Here is a 20,497-nt window from a genome sequence, read left to right as displayed (position 1 = left end):
TTTTTATCTATGCCAACAAGAAAGGAAGGGTACGTATGCTTTCACACTATGATTATGGTATTTATTAATGGAAAATTCATGAAAGTTTGCCGATTTAATTTGTAAATATCAAATACATGTAATCTTATTATTATGTTTTACGATAATCTTTTATTTTTCCGATTACAGTCCATGATGTGTTAGCTCATTCGTACGTGTTTTATGTAACCATTTATATTCTTTCGCTGCTCACTACTTTTTTTCTTTCTAATTTCAGAAGAAGTTGGGGATTTGGCTTCTTGGTGAGGCTGTTTTTTTTGCTGCAGTTGTTCTCATAACAATGTTTGGCACTAGATGAAAGTTTAAAAAGGTCTCAAATAATTGATGATATTTGTGATATCTTCCCCATATTGATGTATGTCTCTCCTCTTACCATCGTGGTAAGTAACTTCTATTCCATTTGTATATATTTAGATCATCTAAAGTTTATATTTGATAAAATATTTGGAGGGCATTGGTTAAGCAGGTAAAAGAAGTAAAATTTTATTAAAAAAAGGTGTAATAATTAGTTGGTTTAAAGTAGGTGACAACTAAAGTACCCATGGAAGAATGGTGGGTAATTTACCCCAACCAATACACATTAGTCACATAAGCACATTTTTAAGTGATATTCATGAACTATCTTGACCCCACCAACAAATTGTTTATTTTCATTGGTTGGTGGGTAAATTACCCACCATTCTTCAAAGGTAATCTAGAAAAAACCTTTAAAGTAACAGTTTATATTTTCAAGATAATTTTACTATTTTTAAATTTCTTAACCAGTGTCCCGAAGAACATATAATATCGAAGTAATCTCACTGTTCAGCTCATATTATATGCTTATTACTCGTGCAAGGGAGAAAATCAGATTGATGATGATGATGATGTTTCAGTTCAAGTTGTGACAACAGTCTGATCTGATGGTGGCACTCTTTTCTTTTTGTTTTAATTAGGATGGCCTTACAAATTTTATCTAGGTGATTTCTTTTATAATATGCATGTAAGACATGCATATAATTGAGAAGGATTGGCTATTTTTTTTTTATAATTGAGAGGTATAAAAATTGATCCATACTAACCGATCCAAAATATAATCACAAACACAATAAAAAAATGACAAATTGATCCAAAACAAAATCAATCCAGCTTTATTAGTTGTCGGTGTAAACCAGTTTGACATCGGTGTGTATCTTATTTTCTCATAGCATTTTCTCTTTTCTCGAGACCAACTTATATTTAACTCTAAATAAAGTAAAAAATATCAAGTATAATGCATTGTGAGTGTAATAAAAATTATAGAGACAATCAATCACAAATTATCATTTGTACAACGTTTAAGTTATATATGATTAAAATTTATTTTTAAGAATCTAATAATCGATTATTAGATTCTTATGTCAAAAAAGAATCTAATAATCGATTAGCACTTGCAGATATTTTTGGTTTTATATCTAATAAATCTAGATCATTGAAGTAATCTAATGATGTGGTTTTTTATTAATCGGTGATGGACTTAATTAAACTTTCATCTTAGAATCTCACCTTGTATACAATAGAGATTGAACTTTAAATCAAATTTTCTCACAAATCAATCTATACTCTCACATTTCTCCGTTTCGATAAAGAGTGATAATATATGTACAACCATTTGGGATAACTTTGATTACATCTTTCATTTTTTTCTATTTTTATTGTTCCAAAACAATAGAGAGAGAAAAAAGAAAAGTGAAAATAAGAATAACAATAGAGAGAGAAAAAGGAAGAGTGAGAATAAAAATAATATATAAGTATGAGAGAGAAAATTGTAAAAAAATTGTAATAAAGTGGTTGTACAAACATCATTTCTCTTCGATAAACTTGTGTTGTTTTTCCATTTCCGTAAATTCTTTTACAAAACCGTCAATTACCTAAAGTAATTAACATTTTTTTTTGAAGGACTAAAGTAATTAACATTGAAAAGCTAACGATCAGAGACAAAAATGATCATATGCTATCATAAAAAAAAAACAAAAATGATAAAACATAAAAAGTCATTAATGATTTTAGATACGATGTTGATATTTGCACGTAATTACTAATTAAATACATCATTCTTATTATATATTCCCTAAAAAAGAATTATTCTTATTATATAATATCCTTTTTAAATAAAATAGTTCATATATACAGTTCATTCTGTAATCTACAAAAGTAGTGTAAAATAGCTGGAACATGCTATTCTAAAGTAAAAAAGGGAGCTGTTAAATAAATAGACACGATATATTATAAACTAAAATCTAAATTTCGACCGAAAGAAAATGTCATATTCTTTTTTGTCAAGTAGCTAGTGGCTAAAACTCATACAATTTAATTGTCGAGAAGTGGGGGTGTCCGGGGTTCGAACCCCGGCCCCTGCATATAATATGTAATATCCCTACCAACTGAGCTAAGCTCACGGGGATAAAAAATGTCATATTCAACCAATAATGTTTTTTTTTTTTGGTTACAATAACCAATAATGTTTCGAATATTATTAGAATGAAACATATTGTGATAAATTATTAAATAATTTTAAACAATTAAATGAAATTTATTGATTTTTATGATTAATTATAACTTTTTTTTGGTCAAAGATGATTAATATATTTTGCTTTGTTAATTTAACATTAAACATATAAAATGAATCTCTCGCTTCAAAATAATAATTAATAACTTCAATTCAATTATTTTTTGCTAATCAATTCAATTTTTTAATATCCAAATATCTTTACCCAAACATTCTTGATAGTTGAGTAAAAAAAAATCTAATGTGGAGGTTACATATAAAATCCTCAACACTCACATATCTTCCATTATTTCCTCTCATTTATGATTTGTGGTTCTCTTGATTTTCTCACATTAAACCCCTTTTTTTCCTCTTCTCTCTATCACTGCTTTTTGTATCTTAGGGAATGTTTTAGAAAACCATGAAATCATCTAGTAAGCCATTTGATCACAAGTTTCATAACTATGGCAAAAAGGAAAGCTGTGCCAACCTATTGATCAAAGGGTTACCTTTTGTTTTGACATCTCTATTCATAGCCACCATTTTAACTTTCTTCTTCCTTTATTCTCCAAATCCTTTGACCCTTTTGCCTAATCAAACCCATGATGAATTCATTGATAATCACTCCCAAATAGAAGAACATGAACATGCCAATGATTTCATTAAACATCATTCCCAAAACCTAAACCTAAATCAAGAACATGAAGATCAACATGTCAATATATCAAAACCTTCACCATCCAAACCAAATAAGGGTAAGTTCCAAAAATGATCACATTCATATGTTGGTTTGATTTTGTTAATCCTCAATTTCTTTGATATGTTTGCATCAATTTATCATTAAACAAAGTTTGTATATTTTTTTTTGTTGAGATTGATTAAATTATGTTAATTGACCTAGCCAAATTCTAGCTCAAAATATTAAGGAGAAAAAATAGGTTTGACATTGTATTATCATTGCGAATTATTGACAATTTCTGTCTTTTTTTTGTTATGTCACATCACTCAAACCACGAAAATATGTGTGAATTCATCTTTCGATTTCTCCAATAGTTTATGTTTAATTTATGTTTTGTTTTGTTTATTTTATTTTTTTAGAGAAGAAAACATGTGACTTATTTAAGGGTCATTGGATAAGAGGTTTAAGAGGGTCATCTTATTACACAAATTCAAGTTGCCCTACAATTCCAGATAGCAAAAATTGTTTCAAGCATGGAAGAATGGACAATGATTTTCTCAATTGGAAATGGAAACCTGAACAATGTGAACTTCCAATGTTTGATCCTAAAATTTTTCTCAACATTGTTCGTGGCAAGAAAATGGCTTTCATTGGTGACTCTGTGGCTAGGAACCATATGGATTCTCTCCTTTGTCTATTGTCACAGGTTAGTTTGTTTTTGTTAAGTTTATTTTTCTTTTACACGTTGCACATTCACATTCACGTAATGTGCACATTTTTTTTGGCTTTTGAGGTGTTGTGAATTCTTTGCTTGAATTATAAGGGGAATGTGATTCTTGTAAATAAAATTGGAGGCTTGAATGTGATGCCACATGATGGCTTATCACTTTCTTATATGCAATTCAGTTTCACATTTTGTCCTAAGTTGTAATTTGCATATTGACCAAAAACAAGAAAAAAGAATTAAAAGTATTCCCCTTAAATGAGACGTTATTTTAGAATTAACATGCAAAGTCAAAAGCTAAAGTTCGGGCAGAGAGTAAGGGATAGTTCACCAATTCAGTGACTTTTTCTAAATTTAATTGTTTGGCAATCAATTTCACTTATGGGGAAATAAAGTATTTTGTACTCACCCATTAATAGGTTCATTAGTTGTCAAAAAGACATTTTTGTTTTGTGGAGACTAATCTTTTAAAATCTTGTGGGATCCAAATGACCAACAAATTTTTTCTATGGGTTTATTTGTGAAATTGGAGGGAATAAGATGACTTTGGAGTGAGAGGATTCTTGTGATACTCAAATGACCTTCACACTCTTTTAATGGGTCTATTTGCGAGATTGGAGAGGATAAAATGAGTTTAGAGGGAGGGGATTAAGGGAAAAGAGAGAAATCTTCCATATTATTTTTAAGAGAGTGAGTTTGTTGAGAATGGTAATTAAAAACTTATAATTAATGTTTTTTATGATGTCACAAATGCGATGTTTATTTGTATATCACAAATGCAATGTCTATTTGAGTAAGATTATGTAGCATTGTCTAGGCTATCACTTAGCATCTAATTTTTATCATAATATACATAATTTATATCATATAATCAATTAGTAAATTTGATATCATAATATAAATAATTGTTATATTTAATTCAATAGGTCAACTATCCCATGTTTAGGCTTCATGATTGAGATTTTATTCTGTTTTGTTGTATACCATAACGTTAAGTCAATCATAACTACCATGATATTAATCATTGACATTCCATGGCTTTTAATTTTCTCCATTTTTCTCCTCATGCCAAGTGTTTGGTTTCTATTTGACAAGAAAACAAACTAGAGTTACCCAATGAGAAATGAATATTAATTTCATGTCATGTCATAGTCCCTCGATGGCAATTAACTCCTAGCTATGAATTTGAATTTGTATATCCCATGAATATCAAGGTTTCACTTGGGACAAAACTTGGGTACAATATTATAGATAACATTTGAGGTGTGTCAGACATTAAATATGCGTACCTCTTTTAGTTGGAATTCAAATTTTGGTTCACCATATTATAAGAGTCTGGTTCCTTCTGCTAGACCCAATCCGCATTGCTTAAATGCAATAATTTTATAAGTATTGCTTTGTTTAAGCCACTCATGAATCAAAACATAAACTTAATTTTGTGCTCAATTTTTTTTACTAGATGTCACAATTTCCGTTGAAATTTTGCAGGAGGAAATTCCAAAGGATATACACAAGGACTCAGAAGATAAATTCAGAACATATTATTTCCCTAAGTATGACTTCACTCTAATGATACTATGGAGCAGATTTCTAATAGTAGGTGAAGAAAGAATTGTAAATGGAACAGATACAGGCATTTTCGACCTACATTTCGACAAAGTCGATGAAGATTGGGCTAAAGTAATACCTGAATTGGACTATGCAATAGTTTCAAGTGGACATTGGTTTTTCAGATTAATGTACCTTCATCAAGGTGGAAAATTACTAGGCTGTGTCTATTGCAGTGAAAAAAATGTCATTAACCGTGACAGTGATTTTACACTAAGGTTAGCATTTGAAGCAACATTGAATTACATAAATAATTGCAAGGAATGTAGAAAAGGAAAATTGTTAACAATTTTGAGGACATTTGCACCAGCACATTTTGAAGGTGGAATATGGAACACTGGAGGGTATTGCAATAGGACAAGTCCTATAAACAAAGGTGAAGTTGATTTGAATAGATTTGAATGGAATTTAAGGAATGTTCAAATGGAAGAGTTTATGAAAGTTAAAAATAATAATAAAGGGAACATTAGGTTTGAAATTTTGGATGTAACAAATGCAATGATGATGAGACCAGATGGACATCCTGGTCAACATTGGGGAAATAAATGGATGAAAGGTTATAATGATTGTACTCATTGGTGTTTGCCTGGTGCTATTGATGTTTGGAGTGAGTTGTTATTGGCTATACTTCAAAGGGAAGGTGATCAAGAGAGGATTATGAGTTTTGGATTAGAGTAATCATCAAATATGAAAAGATGATTTTAGTTTTTATATGTTATAGTTAAAGGGAAATAGCAATTTATATATTTGTTAGGACATGAGAATAATATTCTTGTTTTGTTTTAATTAGTTCATTGATTTGTGGTTTTAATTTTTAGGACTATTTTTTTTCTTCTTCTTCCATTCTACCCACAATATTGTAACTTTTTATTCGTCTTGTTTTTTTTGTTGTTGTTGTTATCCCTCCGATTTCTACGGAAAGAGACCATAGTAACCATGAGATAGACTGCAATATAAGAAAAATCTGACAAAATATCATTTCATCTAAAAATTAAACTCACGTAAGTTCTTCTATATGTTCCATTAAGATGTGTTTGATATGTTAAAAGTTAAGTATTTGATTAAACCCAAAATACTACAACATAAAACATAACAACACATGTCAAAATTTCATGGTATTGACCAATTTTTTTTACCTTATATGATATTCACATTTTGCCATGTCTCTTACTCTCAGTTTATCTTATTCTTAAAACACTTTTACAATCAAACACAATTTAACTGAAATTGTTCTATCTCTTAATTTTTTTTCGGACCAAACACACTCATAATATGTATTAGTGAGAGTATAACTCACTGGATATAGTTTAAGCAGTTGATTATGGCACTTCACTTTTAAGTAGTTCATATACATTTTACTTTGATGGCGCAACCCTCAAAAACTCAAATGAATTTCATCTCGCATTGCTTAATTTTGTTCTGCTACTGTTTTTTATGTCAACAAATTAGTTCTTTAATCCTAAATAATGTTAAGAACGGGTTACCTAATTTATAATCCATTTTTCACTTTGGCATCCGCAACCGCGTGAAACACTTTGAAGGTGAATCCAATAAGAACTTTATTAGAAATTTAGATTTCTCTTGGAGCCTTTTTGGTTGAATATCAAACAACTGTTTTGCGGCTACAAAACATATTTTGAATAAAACTTGATGAAATTTTAGGGAGTATGATTAGTAGTATCTATGAGATGTTCCTCCGAGCTTATATCAGTTGACAAAGACAGTTAATAATATATGCAAGGTCTGAGGTTCGAATTCTGGACGTCACGAAAAAAAAAGTAGTACATTTAGAATTTGTAAACTTGTCACACTTGCGGTTGATTCTAGTTCGACGTTTAAATAAGACTTATGCTAATAAATGTCATAAAAATATTGTTTATGAAAATCATGAAAGAAAATTATATCTTAAAAATATGTATCAAACACTTGTCAGAGGCCTAAATACCCAATATTTTTATAAAAGTTATTTCTTTTGATTTCTTATACGTGGCTTTTGGATATGGATGATGATAGACTATCACATGACACTAATTGGTTATGAATTTGAAAGTTATCGGTTGTTGAGAATATAAGGTTTTTTGTTTGGTTGATTATGCATGACAGATTACCAATTAACTCCATTAGATTCAGCAATCACATGACTAATGATGTCTCTTGTCTAAGATGTGGGGTGGTTTAGGAAACAATTTTGCACACTCTAAGAAATTGTCTGAAAACATCTAGAATCTAGTATTTGTTGCATTTTTCTTGTAAACACAATTTTCAGATGTTTGATTGTTATGAGTGGATTAAACACTTTGCTTATGAGAATGATGGGATAGACATCTCTTCTTGATATTTTGCTGGTTCATTTGGAGAACTCACAATTAATAACTTTTTTCTAACACCTCTTCGATAAATTGGAAAATTTTAAATCTCATTAACACGCAGCATGAAGCTACTGTTAGGTGTTTTGGTCTGTCAACACACATAAGGTACCACGTTTGGTAGCTTGGAAATCTCTAATAGGTGCAATTGTTAAATTAAATGTTGATGGTAGCTCTATTGGTAATCCGGGTTGATATGGGTTCAGAGGTTTAATTAGAGACACTAATGGTAATTGGTTATTGTGTTTCGCCAGCAATTGTGGTATTACTACCAATATGAATGCATAACTTTGAATAATGGCTTTCACATGTTGAATGTGAATCAGATTTGCAATCAGCTTGGACTTTGATTAAGGAAGGAGTTCCAACAATCCACCCTTATACACATGTTATTGGCCTCATTATTTGGTTTATTGGTTATCTTTGGCTCTTGTCTTTCCATCATTCCTTGAGGGAAGTTAATAGATGTGCGAATCAATTAGCGATATACAAAGCAAGATTGGAGGGTGACGCAATTGCTTGGAGTCAATGTTCAACACCTTTTTCGACTACTCTTGTTAGTGACTTTACAAGGACAACCTTCCTTCAAATTTACCTAATTTTTTTTTTTCTTTCTTGGTGGTTTCTTGTCTTTTTCGTTTCCCATACATAAACATTTTTTTTTTTTGCGTTAAATATGTTTTTGGTCCCTATAAATATATCAAATTTTCATTTTAGTCCCTCTAAAATTTTCCTTCAACTTTTAGTCCCTAAAAAATTTTCCATCTTCACTTTTGGTCCCTCTTTTAAAGTAAACTCATATGTAGAATTCATATTTTTGAATCAAATTTTTCATAAAAATTCATAATATTATAATAATCTCTGCCAAACAAATTAGAATTTTTTAACAAAACATGAATTTAATATGAATTTTTATATTATTTATGGTTAAAACTTCACATATAATTTATGTTTACTTAAAAAATTCTAATTTTTTTTGTACAATTTCATTAATAAATACTAAAATTTACTTTAAAATAGTGATTCAAAATTTTATAGGGACTAAAAGTTGAAGGAAAATTTTAGAGGGACTAAAACAAAAAGTTGGTATATTTATAGGGACCAAAAATATATTTAACCCTTTTTTTTTTACCAGCTTTTAATGTTTTTTTATAAGATAATTTAAGTAGTATAACTTAAAATTTTAGTTTTAAGATATAAATTTATCTGTTATTGGTCAGTCATAAGTCACTCGATGGTCATAGCCTTTATTATTACATTTTCTTAGCTTTCCCTTCCACTCTACTCACTCCAGATTTCACAACCAGAATCAACCACCAACCACAACCACCACCACCACCACCACCACCACCGCCACTCTTCTCCAACCTCCAATTATCCGATCCCAATGTCTTCATCCCCAGAAGGCTACGCAATCGAACTCTACATGGATCCAGCACTCGAAAACCAAGTTCTCAAATCCTGGAACGTCCTCGCTCGCCGTCAAATCAGCACCTCCTTAATCACCACCGCCTCCCGTCCTCACATCACTCTCTTCTCCACCACTTCTCTTCTCGATCCTCTCAAACTCGAACCTCTCCTCAAAACCCTAACAACAACAACCTCCCCTTTCCCTCTCTCCTTCTCATCAATCTCGTCGTTCTCTAACGATAACAACACTCTCTTTCTCTCTCCTACTCCTTCTCTCGCTCTTCTCAATTTTCACTCGAATTTGATTGATTCCATTCTTAAGGAAAATGTTGTTGATGTTGGTGATGAGTTTTGTGTTGGGAATTGGATTCCGTCTTGTGAAGTTGCGAAAAATGTTAGTAAAGGGAGAATGACGGAAGCGTTTTCGATTTTGAGGGAGATTAAATTGCCTGTTAATGGTTATGCTGTTGATGTTGCTCTTGTTAGCTTTAATCCTGTTCAAGAAGTTTTCTCCTTTGTGCTTGGTAATCATGGTAATAATAATGTCAATGAGAATTGATTGTTTTTTTTAATTCAATCTCATGTAATGTATGTTATTATATGATAGTTTGTTGTAATAAGAATTGTTGTTGTTGATTATGATAATTTAGTTATTATTATTGGAACTTTATTCGAGAAATTGTTTATGAACTATATGAAGTTTAGTTTTCCAAAGTTGGAAGGTGGATTAGAAACTATGAAGCACAGGTACCTGTACGACATTGACACATAGTTTCCGATAGTAATTTAAGAATTGTTGCTGTTGTTGTTGATGATTATAATTTAGTTATTATTGGATTGAAACTATTTTTGGATTGTTTATGAATTATGTTGATTAGTTCTGGAAATTAGACTATGAACTGCAAAACACCAGACTATAAACACCTGACACGAAACTGACGTTGATACGGGTAATAATTTAAAAGTTTTTCTGTTGTTGTTCTTGATGGTAATTGAGTTGTTCTTGAATTGGAACTATTTTTTGGAGGAATTGTTTATGATTTATGATTATTAGTTTTGGAAATTAGACTATGAACTACAGACACCTGACACGACGCTGACGTTGATACTGGTAGTAGTTTAAGAGTTTTTGTTGTTGATGATGTTAATTGAGTTGTTCTTGAATTGGAGCTTTTTTTGGAGGAATTATGTTGATTTGTTTTGGAAATCAGACAATGAAGTGCAAACACCTGACACAACACTACACTGACATTGATACTGATAATAATTGATGAATGTTTGTTGTTGTTGCTGATGGTAATTGAGTTATTATTAAATTTGAACTTTTTGTGGAGAAATTGTTTATGATTTATGATTATTAGTTTTGGAAATTTGGAGGTTTTCTTATTAACTATGAAGCAAAGATATAGGATATGGCACTGGCATTGACACGTAGATATTGGTAATAATTGTAGACAATGAAAGTGATTGAATGTAACCACCACACATGTTGGTGTTGGATACCGACAAATGTTGGACATTGGACATAGATTCAATCTAAAGTGTCAGTGCTACATGGATTATAAGGCAATATTGTGTGGAGATTAGTACCATCTAAACTCGAACCGATCCTTAAAACCCTAACCGCCAATTATATGTTGTTTATGAATTATGTTGATTAGTTTTAGAAAGTTGGAAATTGGATTATTAGCTTTGAAGCTCAGATATATGATACAACATCGGCACTGACATGTCGATATTGGTAGTAATTTAAGAAAATGAAAGTGATTGAATGTAATTTCATGTGCCGGTGTCGTGTTGACTGACATTGACACGTGTTGGACGCCAGACATCCTTTCAATTCAAAATGTCAGTGCTACTTAGATTATAATGCAATGTTCTGTGGATATTTGTTTTGTGTGGCTCTTTTACAAGTAATTCAACTTCTTTTATAGAGCCCTGAGGTAGTTTTTGTTTCTTCGACTCTTTTAGTTATTCTTGAACTGAAACATTTTTTTGGAGGAATTACTTTTGAATTATGATGATTAGTTTTGGAAAGTTTGAGGGTGGATTATAAACTATAAGTGTAGACACCTGACACGGTGTTAACTTTGACATTGGTAATAATTTAAGAACTTTGGTTGTTGTTGTTGATGGTAATTGAATTATTCTTGAATTGATGTTGATTGACGGTGTTGATTGACACTGACACATGTTGGACAACTGGCATGCTTTCAATATAATTGTTTTCCTGCTACATAGATTATAAGGCAATGATGTGCGGAGATATGTCTTGTAATAATACCCTTGTTGATGATGCTAACTTAGTTATTCTAAAATGGGACCTTTTTTTGGAGGAATTATTTACGAATTATGATTAGTTTTGGAAAGTTGGAAGTTGGATTATAAGCTATGATACATAGATACCAGACACTAATAGTTTAAGAAAATGAAGTGGATTGAAGGTAGTGTTGTCAAATAGAGTTATAGCCTAGCAGAATTTGAACAAATCTCTATTATCCTGAGATACACTCAATATTTAGTATAATCTGTTGTCAAATTGCAGCTAAGATATAGCGGCGCAAGTGTTGTCAAATAACAGTTATAGCGGCGCTATAGCGCTATAGGGTGCCGGCACTTGAACAAACCGCTATTGTTATGCAATTCACTATTCAGTGCAAAGTGTTTACAAATAGAGGCTATAGTGGTGCTATTGCTATACACTATAAAATTTGACCAAACTTCTATTTTTTGCTTTATGCAATTGACAACACCGGTTGGATGCAACCACATGTGTGAGTGTTGTGTCGATGTTTGATAGTGACATGTGTTTGACACCAAGCACACTTTCAATTTGAATTGCCGGGCTACATAGATTATAAGACAATGTTGTGTGGATATTTTTTGTCTTGTACGGCTCTTGTAGAAGTAATTCAACTTCTTTTCATGTAAATTGTTCTAATCAATGTTTGTAATTGTAGTTGACAACTGCAGTTGTGATTGTGTTTTTCTGTTAGTTTGTACTAGATTAAGGGTGATCACCACTGTGATTTAAAATTTTGGTTCTAAATTCCTAGTGGGCATAGTCTTATCATGTGGTTACTTTATGAGAAGTTGGGAAACTGTTCTCTATTAAGGCTTTGGTTTGGATTAGCTTTTGTATCACAGAAGCTTCTCAATTGAAACAAGTTTACGACTATTCACTTATGAAAGCTAATTTCACCTAATATGGGAAGAATCTTTTGACTTTTGTTTTTACACGAGTGTATTTTGAACTATTTATCCAAACTGTCTCTAAATATGATACCTGTTGTTATTTTGACGGTAGTTTCAAGTTTCTGTCTCCTGCTATAAACATTTGAGCTGTAGTTACACACATGTTTTTGTTTAATTCATGTTACCGTATTGTGATCCTAGCTGTTGCTGTTTTCGCTATTTGTCATTGGCATTGAAGCTGCCTTAGCTGGCTTGCTGTAGTTTTCAGAGTATCTATCTACTGCTATAAACATTTGTGCTATAGTATTGCATAGTGTTTTCGTTTAATTCATGTTACCGTATTGTGATCCTAGCCTAGATATCAGTGATGTGATCATGATGCAATTGAAGGGATAATTGTCTGTAAGCCTAGATTTTGCTTATGCATATCTGTTTTATTACTTCGTGTTTGTCAGATATCAGAAAACATGGTAACAGATTTTAATTTGCAAATGACGTTTAACAAAGAGATCAAAATGTTTGTGACACATGAATGAATCTAACAGCATGGTCAATGTAACTTTTGTTTTGTTTATTCTCTACACTTCCTAGCCAGCTGTAAATGGTATTGGATTGGTTTTTCTGTTAAGTATTTCAATGTGAAACATGTTTATGGCTTTTCGTTGTATTTATTTGATTCATTAAGGAAGCTAAATTTTAAAAGTTTGATGAAAAAATATATGCATTTTCTTTCTATTGGTTATCGAATTATTATATCTTTACGTGGTTTTTACTTTTTTGACTTGATAATCGAGTGTGAATCAGAAATAACAGCAGCACGATCATCCCCCAAAAACTCAGCAAAAACCATGACAGCACCGAGGACACCTCCCACACACCTGCAAAGTTGGCACTGCCGTGCCGATAGCCAGAATAAAGTGCTATGATATGATAGCAGCCCCCCAAACCACCAAGTTACCTACTCTAGCACCTTCAAATTAATCTTCAAAGATAATTTTTTGGGTTCTAACACCAATCATAATACAAAAACGTTAGGATTTTAAGTTTATTTAAACTCAAACGCCAAGATAACACTTTGATTTACTCCACCTCTCTCACCTCATTATTAAAGATGAAAAGGCAGGAAATAATATTTCACTAAAAAGAAGGCAGGAAATTATAGAAGAATATTTAAACTGAACAATAGTGCTCAAAACTTCATTAATACAATGTAACATTACAAATGAGGTCGAGCTTATGGAAATCAGAAACTAGATTTACTGGTATGGAATCATATCCATTTCATGGAAATATAAAGTACTGAAATAAAAGGGAAAAGTACTAAAACACAAAGGAAGAAGATAAGGTGGAACCTTGAACAAGGAGAGGATGCAAAAGCACTCATCAAGCCTCTAATCATTGGTTCTTCTAGATGAGTTGCCACACTCATTTCATTATTCCTATCCTTAGTTTTATTCATTACTATAGGATTATTTTGAAATACACAAATACAACAACTTAACACAAATGCAAGAGAGTGCTAGCAAACACACCATTTTTAACATACAATCTTTAAATGATTGAATTTTTTTTAATAGTTCATATTAAATCATGTAGGTTCCACATTGATTTAACGAAACTCGTTTTAATTTTCACAAATTAAAGAGTCTGCATTAAAAAAAATGTGTTGCTAGCATATTTCATATTGCTTAGTCAAATTGATTAACTAGGAATACGAAGATAAAGTGGAATTGGATTGAATTTGTTTGGGGGTGCATCCCAAACAGAGAAAGCACTTGAAGCATTCAACCACTTTTGTGTCATTCCTGGATGGTGACGATCAATCACTTCCTTTAAGCTCTCAGTTGTGTTCACCCATTCCAAACCCTTTTTGGTGTATGTCTCCTCATTGAAGTTGCTTGTGAAAAACCTATCAGCCTCTAGCCTCCTTCAAAGTGCATGAAAATTTAATCAAATCCATAATATGCATCTATTTTACTAGACAAATTCAATAGTATGCTAATACACACCTTCTAAAATTGAAGTGGGTGTGTATTAGCATTCCCCATATATATATATATATATATATCAGTTGTTTTTACCTAGATGCCATGATAAGGAATATCACAAAAGATGTCTCACTAATTGCAAAACCCTTTATCTTCTTCTCTGCCATGAGACCAACTAGTGTATCAAGCTCCTCAACATCATTTCCATATACCTCTTCCAATACTTTGATTACTTCCTTATCATCTGTCAAATCTTCCCATTTTGAAATAGGTATCATTAATAATGATCTTCTGAATTGGTTATATTTGGCTACTTTCCTCTCTCTATCCCTATAAACTGCATTATATATTATATCAAATTGCAATCAGTTTCAAGTGATTTATAGATAAAATATGAAAAAATCTTTAAATAAAAATTGTGACTCAGATATCCTACTTTCAAGAGCAGCCATGTCCACATGATCAGATCTTTCTGTGCCATCTATGTTCTGTGGTACTAGGTCTCTGAGCCATGATGGATAGTTTCCAAGTGTTAGGGCACCAGAAGTTTGGTGACCCATTGATACTAATGTGCTTGAAAATCCTATCGATGACAAGGTTTTTTCTCCTGGCAGGCCAATCAGATCATTCATAGGAATCCTGTATAATACCAAAAGAGATAAAAAAATTCAGAACTTTTTTAGATTATGGAGTGCTAAAAAACACAATCTTTGTTACTCTTTTTCAAAACACTACTCCCTCAGTCTCAATATAACTGTTTATTTAACATTTTTTTTTTGTCGCAAGATGATTGTCACTTTATAATAACAATGCAACATTTATTATTTTTTTCTCATTATTATACCTTATTTATTGAATTTTATCGAACACAGCTACTTCACTAACTACAATTAATAAGAGTATATTAGTAAATGATACTAATTTTACCATTGAAATCAATACAATTAATCTTTTTCTTAATTACTGTGTATAAACCTTAAACGACTATTATTTTGAGACGAATGAAGTATATGATTGGGTAAATTTTTGTATTCCACCAATTATATGGATCTCATTTTCTATTAAATAAGACTCATTTAAAAATGGTATAAATTTCATTTATTGACTATTAAATGAGTTGTTAAAGTTTGTGATGCTATATAGTAATAAGTTATAATATTGGTGTAAAAATATTTTGGCATACTCTTTGATCAGTGGTGGAGATTTGTTTTGTCCTGGGGTGGCAGATATGTCTCTCAAATGCAAAGAATCAGGTAGGAGTGCATGCATCCTATAGACAGTCACAAATTCTTCAGTTAGAGAGTATGGAACACCATGATTATCTGGTTTTTTCATGCCCACCAATCCACCTAAGATAGAGTCACCAACATGCCCAAACGTGTCCTTGAATTTCTTTCCCAATAATCCATACCTAAATAAAATCAAATTTTGTAACATGACAAAAGTTAATGCAATGAACATCAAAATTACTATTATTTAGGTTGAGCTATTAAAATTTCACTAAAACGTGTAAAAAATAAAATTTAATTAGTATACATTGTCAGTGTACAATTATTTTACACATACATTTAATTATGTATTGTCACGTCAATTATGTGTTGCCACATTCATTAATTGACATGATAACATATCATTAAATGTATGTATAAAATAAGTATATAATATACCGATAGACTGTACTAATTAAACTCGAAAAATTAACTAGAGGGAAAACACTCTATACTTAATCTTACCAATTAGCACGCATGCCAGCAAGCAAAGTGTCGGTTTTAAGGAGCTCCACAGTCCAATCTATGGTGTGAATCTTTGCAATAACTGCTGAAGTCACCAATCTAGCATGACGGTAAAGATCTTCATCTTCCAAGTCCGGGTATTCATTCTAATAAAGTACGGTATAAAAAAAAGTAGTTATCTTTTATGTAAAACTAGGAAAAGCAAAATTAGGAAGGGAAATGAGTGACGGAAAAAATAAAATTCGTCACAAATTTCTTGGTCACAAAATTTTGTGATGGAATTATAGAGGATTTCATGTTTTCCTTCACTAATTTTTGTTTTTTAGTAGTTATATCATATGTCACTTTTTTGACAAAAAAAATATTTTTTGTCCAGAGCAATTATTTAAATAAATAAATTTGATGCATATAGTTACAAGTATACCTTGAGAGCATCACAAAAAGCATTGTGTTCTTGAATAAAGAGAGCCTGCAAAGTTGAGACACCAGCCCAACTATTGCGAACGTCACCTGAAATTGCTACTCCATTTTCATTTTGCTTAAGGGTACCATCGTCTAATATTTTTAACTTCCCATCTTTGAAAGTTCTCACTTTGTTCAAAACTTCTTGATTGCTTCCATATATCACACTTCCATCCCTATTATCATATAGTTTCATGCATGTCATGTGTAAGTTCAATTAGAAGGTCTTAAATTGAGACTATAAGTATAATTACTAGACAAAATTAGATAGACCTAGATATATAAAAACAACAATGTTTATATGTAACACACCTAATTTTCAGAAACTATATTCCATATATTTATGATGCAGACAAGCTAGCATCACGAATCGAGGAAGAAGTGGCGCGCAAGTTGGAACGGTGCATATTTTGTATCTGGTGTCGGTTTGACCCGAATTATACCTTTTCGGAAAGCTCCGAACCTCATGGATGGATCACGTTCACGAGAGAACAGAGGAATCCAGGCTCTGATACCAAGGGAAACCAGGCTCTGATACCTTTTCGTGACGTCAGGGGCTTTCCGAAAAGGTATAATTCGGGTCAAACCGACATCGGATGCAAAATCAGCACCGTTCCGATTCAACCTTTCTTGCGCGCCACTTCTTCCTCGATTCGTGCTGCTAGCTTGTCTACATCAGTTTATATATAAATGATTGCGATGGTTTGAAATCAATAGTAAAGAGTTTGAATTTATAAACTCAAGATAAAAAGTCCAAATTTCATTGAGATCGTTGTAAAATGATCATTAACACTATTTTAATTAATAACATTTTTCCATTATTTAATCATATATGTATATATACGATCAATTAATGCTTAGGTATATGGAAAATATTCTTACCACCAAGGTGTACGAATGTTTGCATGTCCAGTCTTGATCTCATAAAAACCCGTTGGAATTTCCTTTGTCTTCAAGAACTTGAATGATTTTAGTGGACATTGGCTTGCAACTTCACGTGGTGCAGTGAGTTCAATCTATATATATATATATATAATACTAACATTAATCAATCACAACACGAACATTAAAATGTTGGTCTACTTGAGAATCTAGCATGCTTCCACCATCATATTAAGAAAATTATTGGACAAAATTATATATAATTTGAAGTTGATGAAACCTGATTAGTGTCCTCCAAATGATCTATCCAATCATGTATCATAAATTGAATCCAAGCTGCTGCTAACACATTGAATTGTTTCCCATTGTCCTTGAACGTTTTTCTCTCCAAAAGTTTTGTGGCCACCACCATTGGGTCTGGTTTCAACAACTGCACAAAAACAATATCCAATTCTATAGTCTTAAAAAGTTTTAGGTTTTTTTTTTTTTTTTTTTTTTTTTTTTTTTTTTTTTTAAGGAAAAAGTTACACAGACGTGCGCGCGCACAATTTTTTTTTTTAGTTCATAACTTTTTTTAATATTGTCAAAATATTCTCTTAACTAAAGCATAAAAACATATTGTATATACTATTAATCATGTAATTAGTTTTTAGTTTGAACCTTGTCCTTCTGATCAACAGGAAGAATATTTCTGCCAATGAAAGACCCTTGACTTCCAGCACTTTCATTGAAAGGGTCATTATATTTTCCATCAGCTGTTCTATATGGATAATCATTAGGGTTAGCCCTAACTCCCACAGCTGTTTGTCCAACGTTGAAGAGGTTGTACTGTTGGTGAAGATGGCGTCTAGTGGCCAAATACAATAGACCCAAGATAACAGGCAAACGGTGCCATAATCCTAACTTGTCAATGGAGTGAATAATCTAAAAAAAAAAGTCATGTAGTTAGAGGTCATGAACATATATATAATAAAGTAAAATTATTTTATCCGTAGTAAAATATAAGCAAAAAGAAGCCGATAAATTAAATGTTTTTTTGTTTAAAATTTGAATCAAAAGCATTTTATTTTTTTACTTATATTTTGTTACAGATGAAGTGATTACATGTAACATGGTTTAAAAAAACATAATCTTGAGTCTTGACCGCAGAATAAAGATAAACATATTCATATCTTGATGACATTATCACTAAATTTGTCTTCAAAATACGAATTATCTAATCTTCACCGAGTACCTACAAGATTTGTGATTATATATGTGACCATAGAGAACTCAAATTTGCTACAATAATGGTATGCCTATTTGGATAAAGAGCTTATTTACGACTTATAGTACAAGCGCTTATCAAGATAAATGTTTATCTACAAACTATTTCTTTTGCAAGTGATAAAACAAAGTTATATTGTTTTTATACAAGTTATAAGTTTTTCATAAGCTATTTTGGAAAAATTACGAAAATAAGATGAACACTATTATAAATTGTTCTCATAAGTTCTTCAAAAAAAAAAGTTCTTCCCTAAGTGTAAAAAAGCTTATACTTGTAGATAAACTCAAACAAAGTCAGTGTAAATAGACCCTATGTATGTTTATTATTAAGGAAGGAAGGATAATATAGTTGAGTTGATGGAGGAGGGTATTCGTATAAAGAAAAGAAAAGCATCTATGATGGTCATTTTCTTCACTACTTCATGGAAATCTTTATGGAAGGAATGTTGTATAACTATTGTAACAAGATTTCTAATGGGATCTGTTACTAAAGACCACATGATTTTGCTTGATACAAGACTTGATTTGATGAAATGTGTTTGTGCATGTTATTTAGAGAAGAGACTTAGGGTATTTATAGAGAGCATGAGAGGGAGAGGACCAAGAAGTTTATCTCTTTAATTTTTTTGTTTTTGAATTTATGATAAAAAAAAAATCATACAAGAGTAATTGAAAACGTGGACATATCTTTAAAGAGTTTAATTTATATAACCCGTCGGTATAAGTTCTATACATGTGCATTAACGATGTGTTGTCATATCATTTAAAGTAATGCTAGCAACAGTTTTTCAAATATTCACTCTTTCGTTAAATACAATTAATGTAGGTTGCAAATTTTAGAAATGGATCTCACATAAAACAGTGAAATCTACATTTATTTCTTTGACAAAACAATGAGATCTACGTTGATTTCATATAATGATAGAGTGAATATTAAAGAGATAGTTGAAAATGGGATTTTGTTATATCTCATTAATGAGTACACAAGACTTGCAATATCTCACTAACTGACGTGACAACATTCCTTAAATACAAATATCAATGGGATTTAGACATAACAATGAGATCTACATTAATTTCATACAGTGATATAGTGAATATTAAAGAGATGGTTGAAAATGGGATATTGGTATATACCCTGTCTAATCTCAAATGTAAGAAACAAAATAAAAAATTTGTGGTCTCAAATGTAAGCAAAGATATACTAAAGTCATCCTATTAAATGACATTATTCCAATTTTACACTCATTAGCTTTATTGAATTTGTTTCACATTCTCATGTTTAACACTTTTCAAAGATTTCCCACTTATTTATTTCGTGCACATGGGCAGAGTTCAAAATTCATGTTTCTTTATAAAATGTTTCTATCATTATTGTCGGAATGTGTACTACTTGAAAATGATTCCAAGACAAGGTCAAAATTGAAAAGATGTTACTAAAGTGAATGTTCAAAAGAGAGTGTTATCTATTTTAAAATGAAAAAGATATTAGTTAGATGTATGAGTTATCTATTTTACTCATTATTTCTTGTTTAGTATTAGCCCTTTCACTTAATGAAAAACTTTTAACTCACACTTGACATATGTGTTCGATGCCACCCCAATTAACTTTAATTTTGAGTTTTTTTTTCTTCCTTAA

At 31.2% G+C, this 20,497-nt stretch overlaps 3 protein-coding genes across 3 annotated transcripts; 2 read left to right on the top strand and 1 right to left on the bottom strand.

Annotated features, from left to right (window-relative positions):
• The first annotated feature begins 2,842 nt into the window (after positions 1-2,842).
• LOC25495218 (protein ALTERED XYLOGLUCAN 4-like) lies at positions 2,843-6,377 on the top strand. Its single transcript, XM_013595405.3, has 3 exons — positions 2,843-3,300; positions 3,644-3,930; positions 5,437-6,377. Exons 1-3 carry the CDS (start codon positions 2,967-2,969, stop codon positions 6,232-6,234), a joined length of 1,419 nt encoding a protein of 472 aa, XP_013450859.1. The 5' UTR covers positions 2,843-2,966; the 3' UTR covers positions 6,235-6,377.
• Positions 6,378-9,143: 2,766 nt separating this feature from the next.
• Positions 9,144-10,147, top strand: LOC25495217 (uncharacterized). The gene has a single exon (XM_013595404.3). The coding sequence runs from the start codon at positions 9,310-9,312 to the stop codon at positions 9,889-9,891; it is 582 nt and encodes a 193-aa protein (XP_013450858.1). The 5' UTR covers positions 9,144-9,309; the 3' UTR covers positions 9,892-10,147.
• A 3,566-nt stretch (positions 10,148-13,713) lies between these two features.
• Positions 13,714-19,392, bottom strand: LOC25495216 (alpha-dioxygenase 1). The gene is made up of 10 exons (XM_024785898.2): positions 19,236-19,392; positions 18,253-18,516; positions 17,873-18,022; positions 17,593-17,726; positions 16,673-16,886; positions 16,249-16,394; positions 15,699-15,926; positions 14,952-15,154; positions 14,609-14,852; positions 13,714-14,454 (listed from the first exon to the last, which is right to left on the bottom strand). Exons 1-10 carry the CDS (start codon positions 19,356-19,358, stop codon positions 14,229-14,231), a joined length of 1,932 nt encoding a protein of 643 aa, XP_024641666.1. The 5' UTR covers positions 19,359-19,392; the 3' UTR covers positions 13,714-14,228.
• Between the last annotated feature and the right edge of the window lie 1,105 nt (positions 19,393-20,497).

This window comes from Medicago truncatula, chromosome 6 (assembly GCF_003473485.1).
Source record: "Medicago truncatula cultivar Jemalong A17 chromosome 6, MtrunA17r5.0-ANR, whole genome shotgun sequence".
NCBI classification, from domain to species: Eukaryota; Viridiplantae; Streptophyta; class Magnoliopsida; order Fabales; family Fabaceae; genus Medicago; species Medicago truncatula.
The sequence above is the reverse complement of the archived record's forward strand: the minus strand, read 5'-3'. Positions and strand labels throughout refer to the sequence as shown.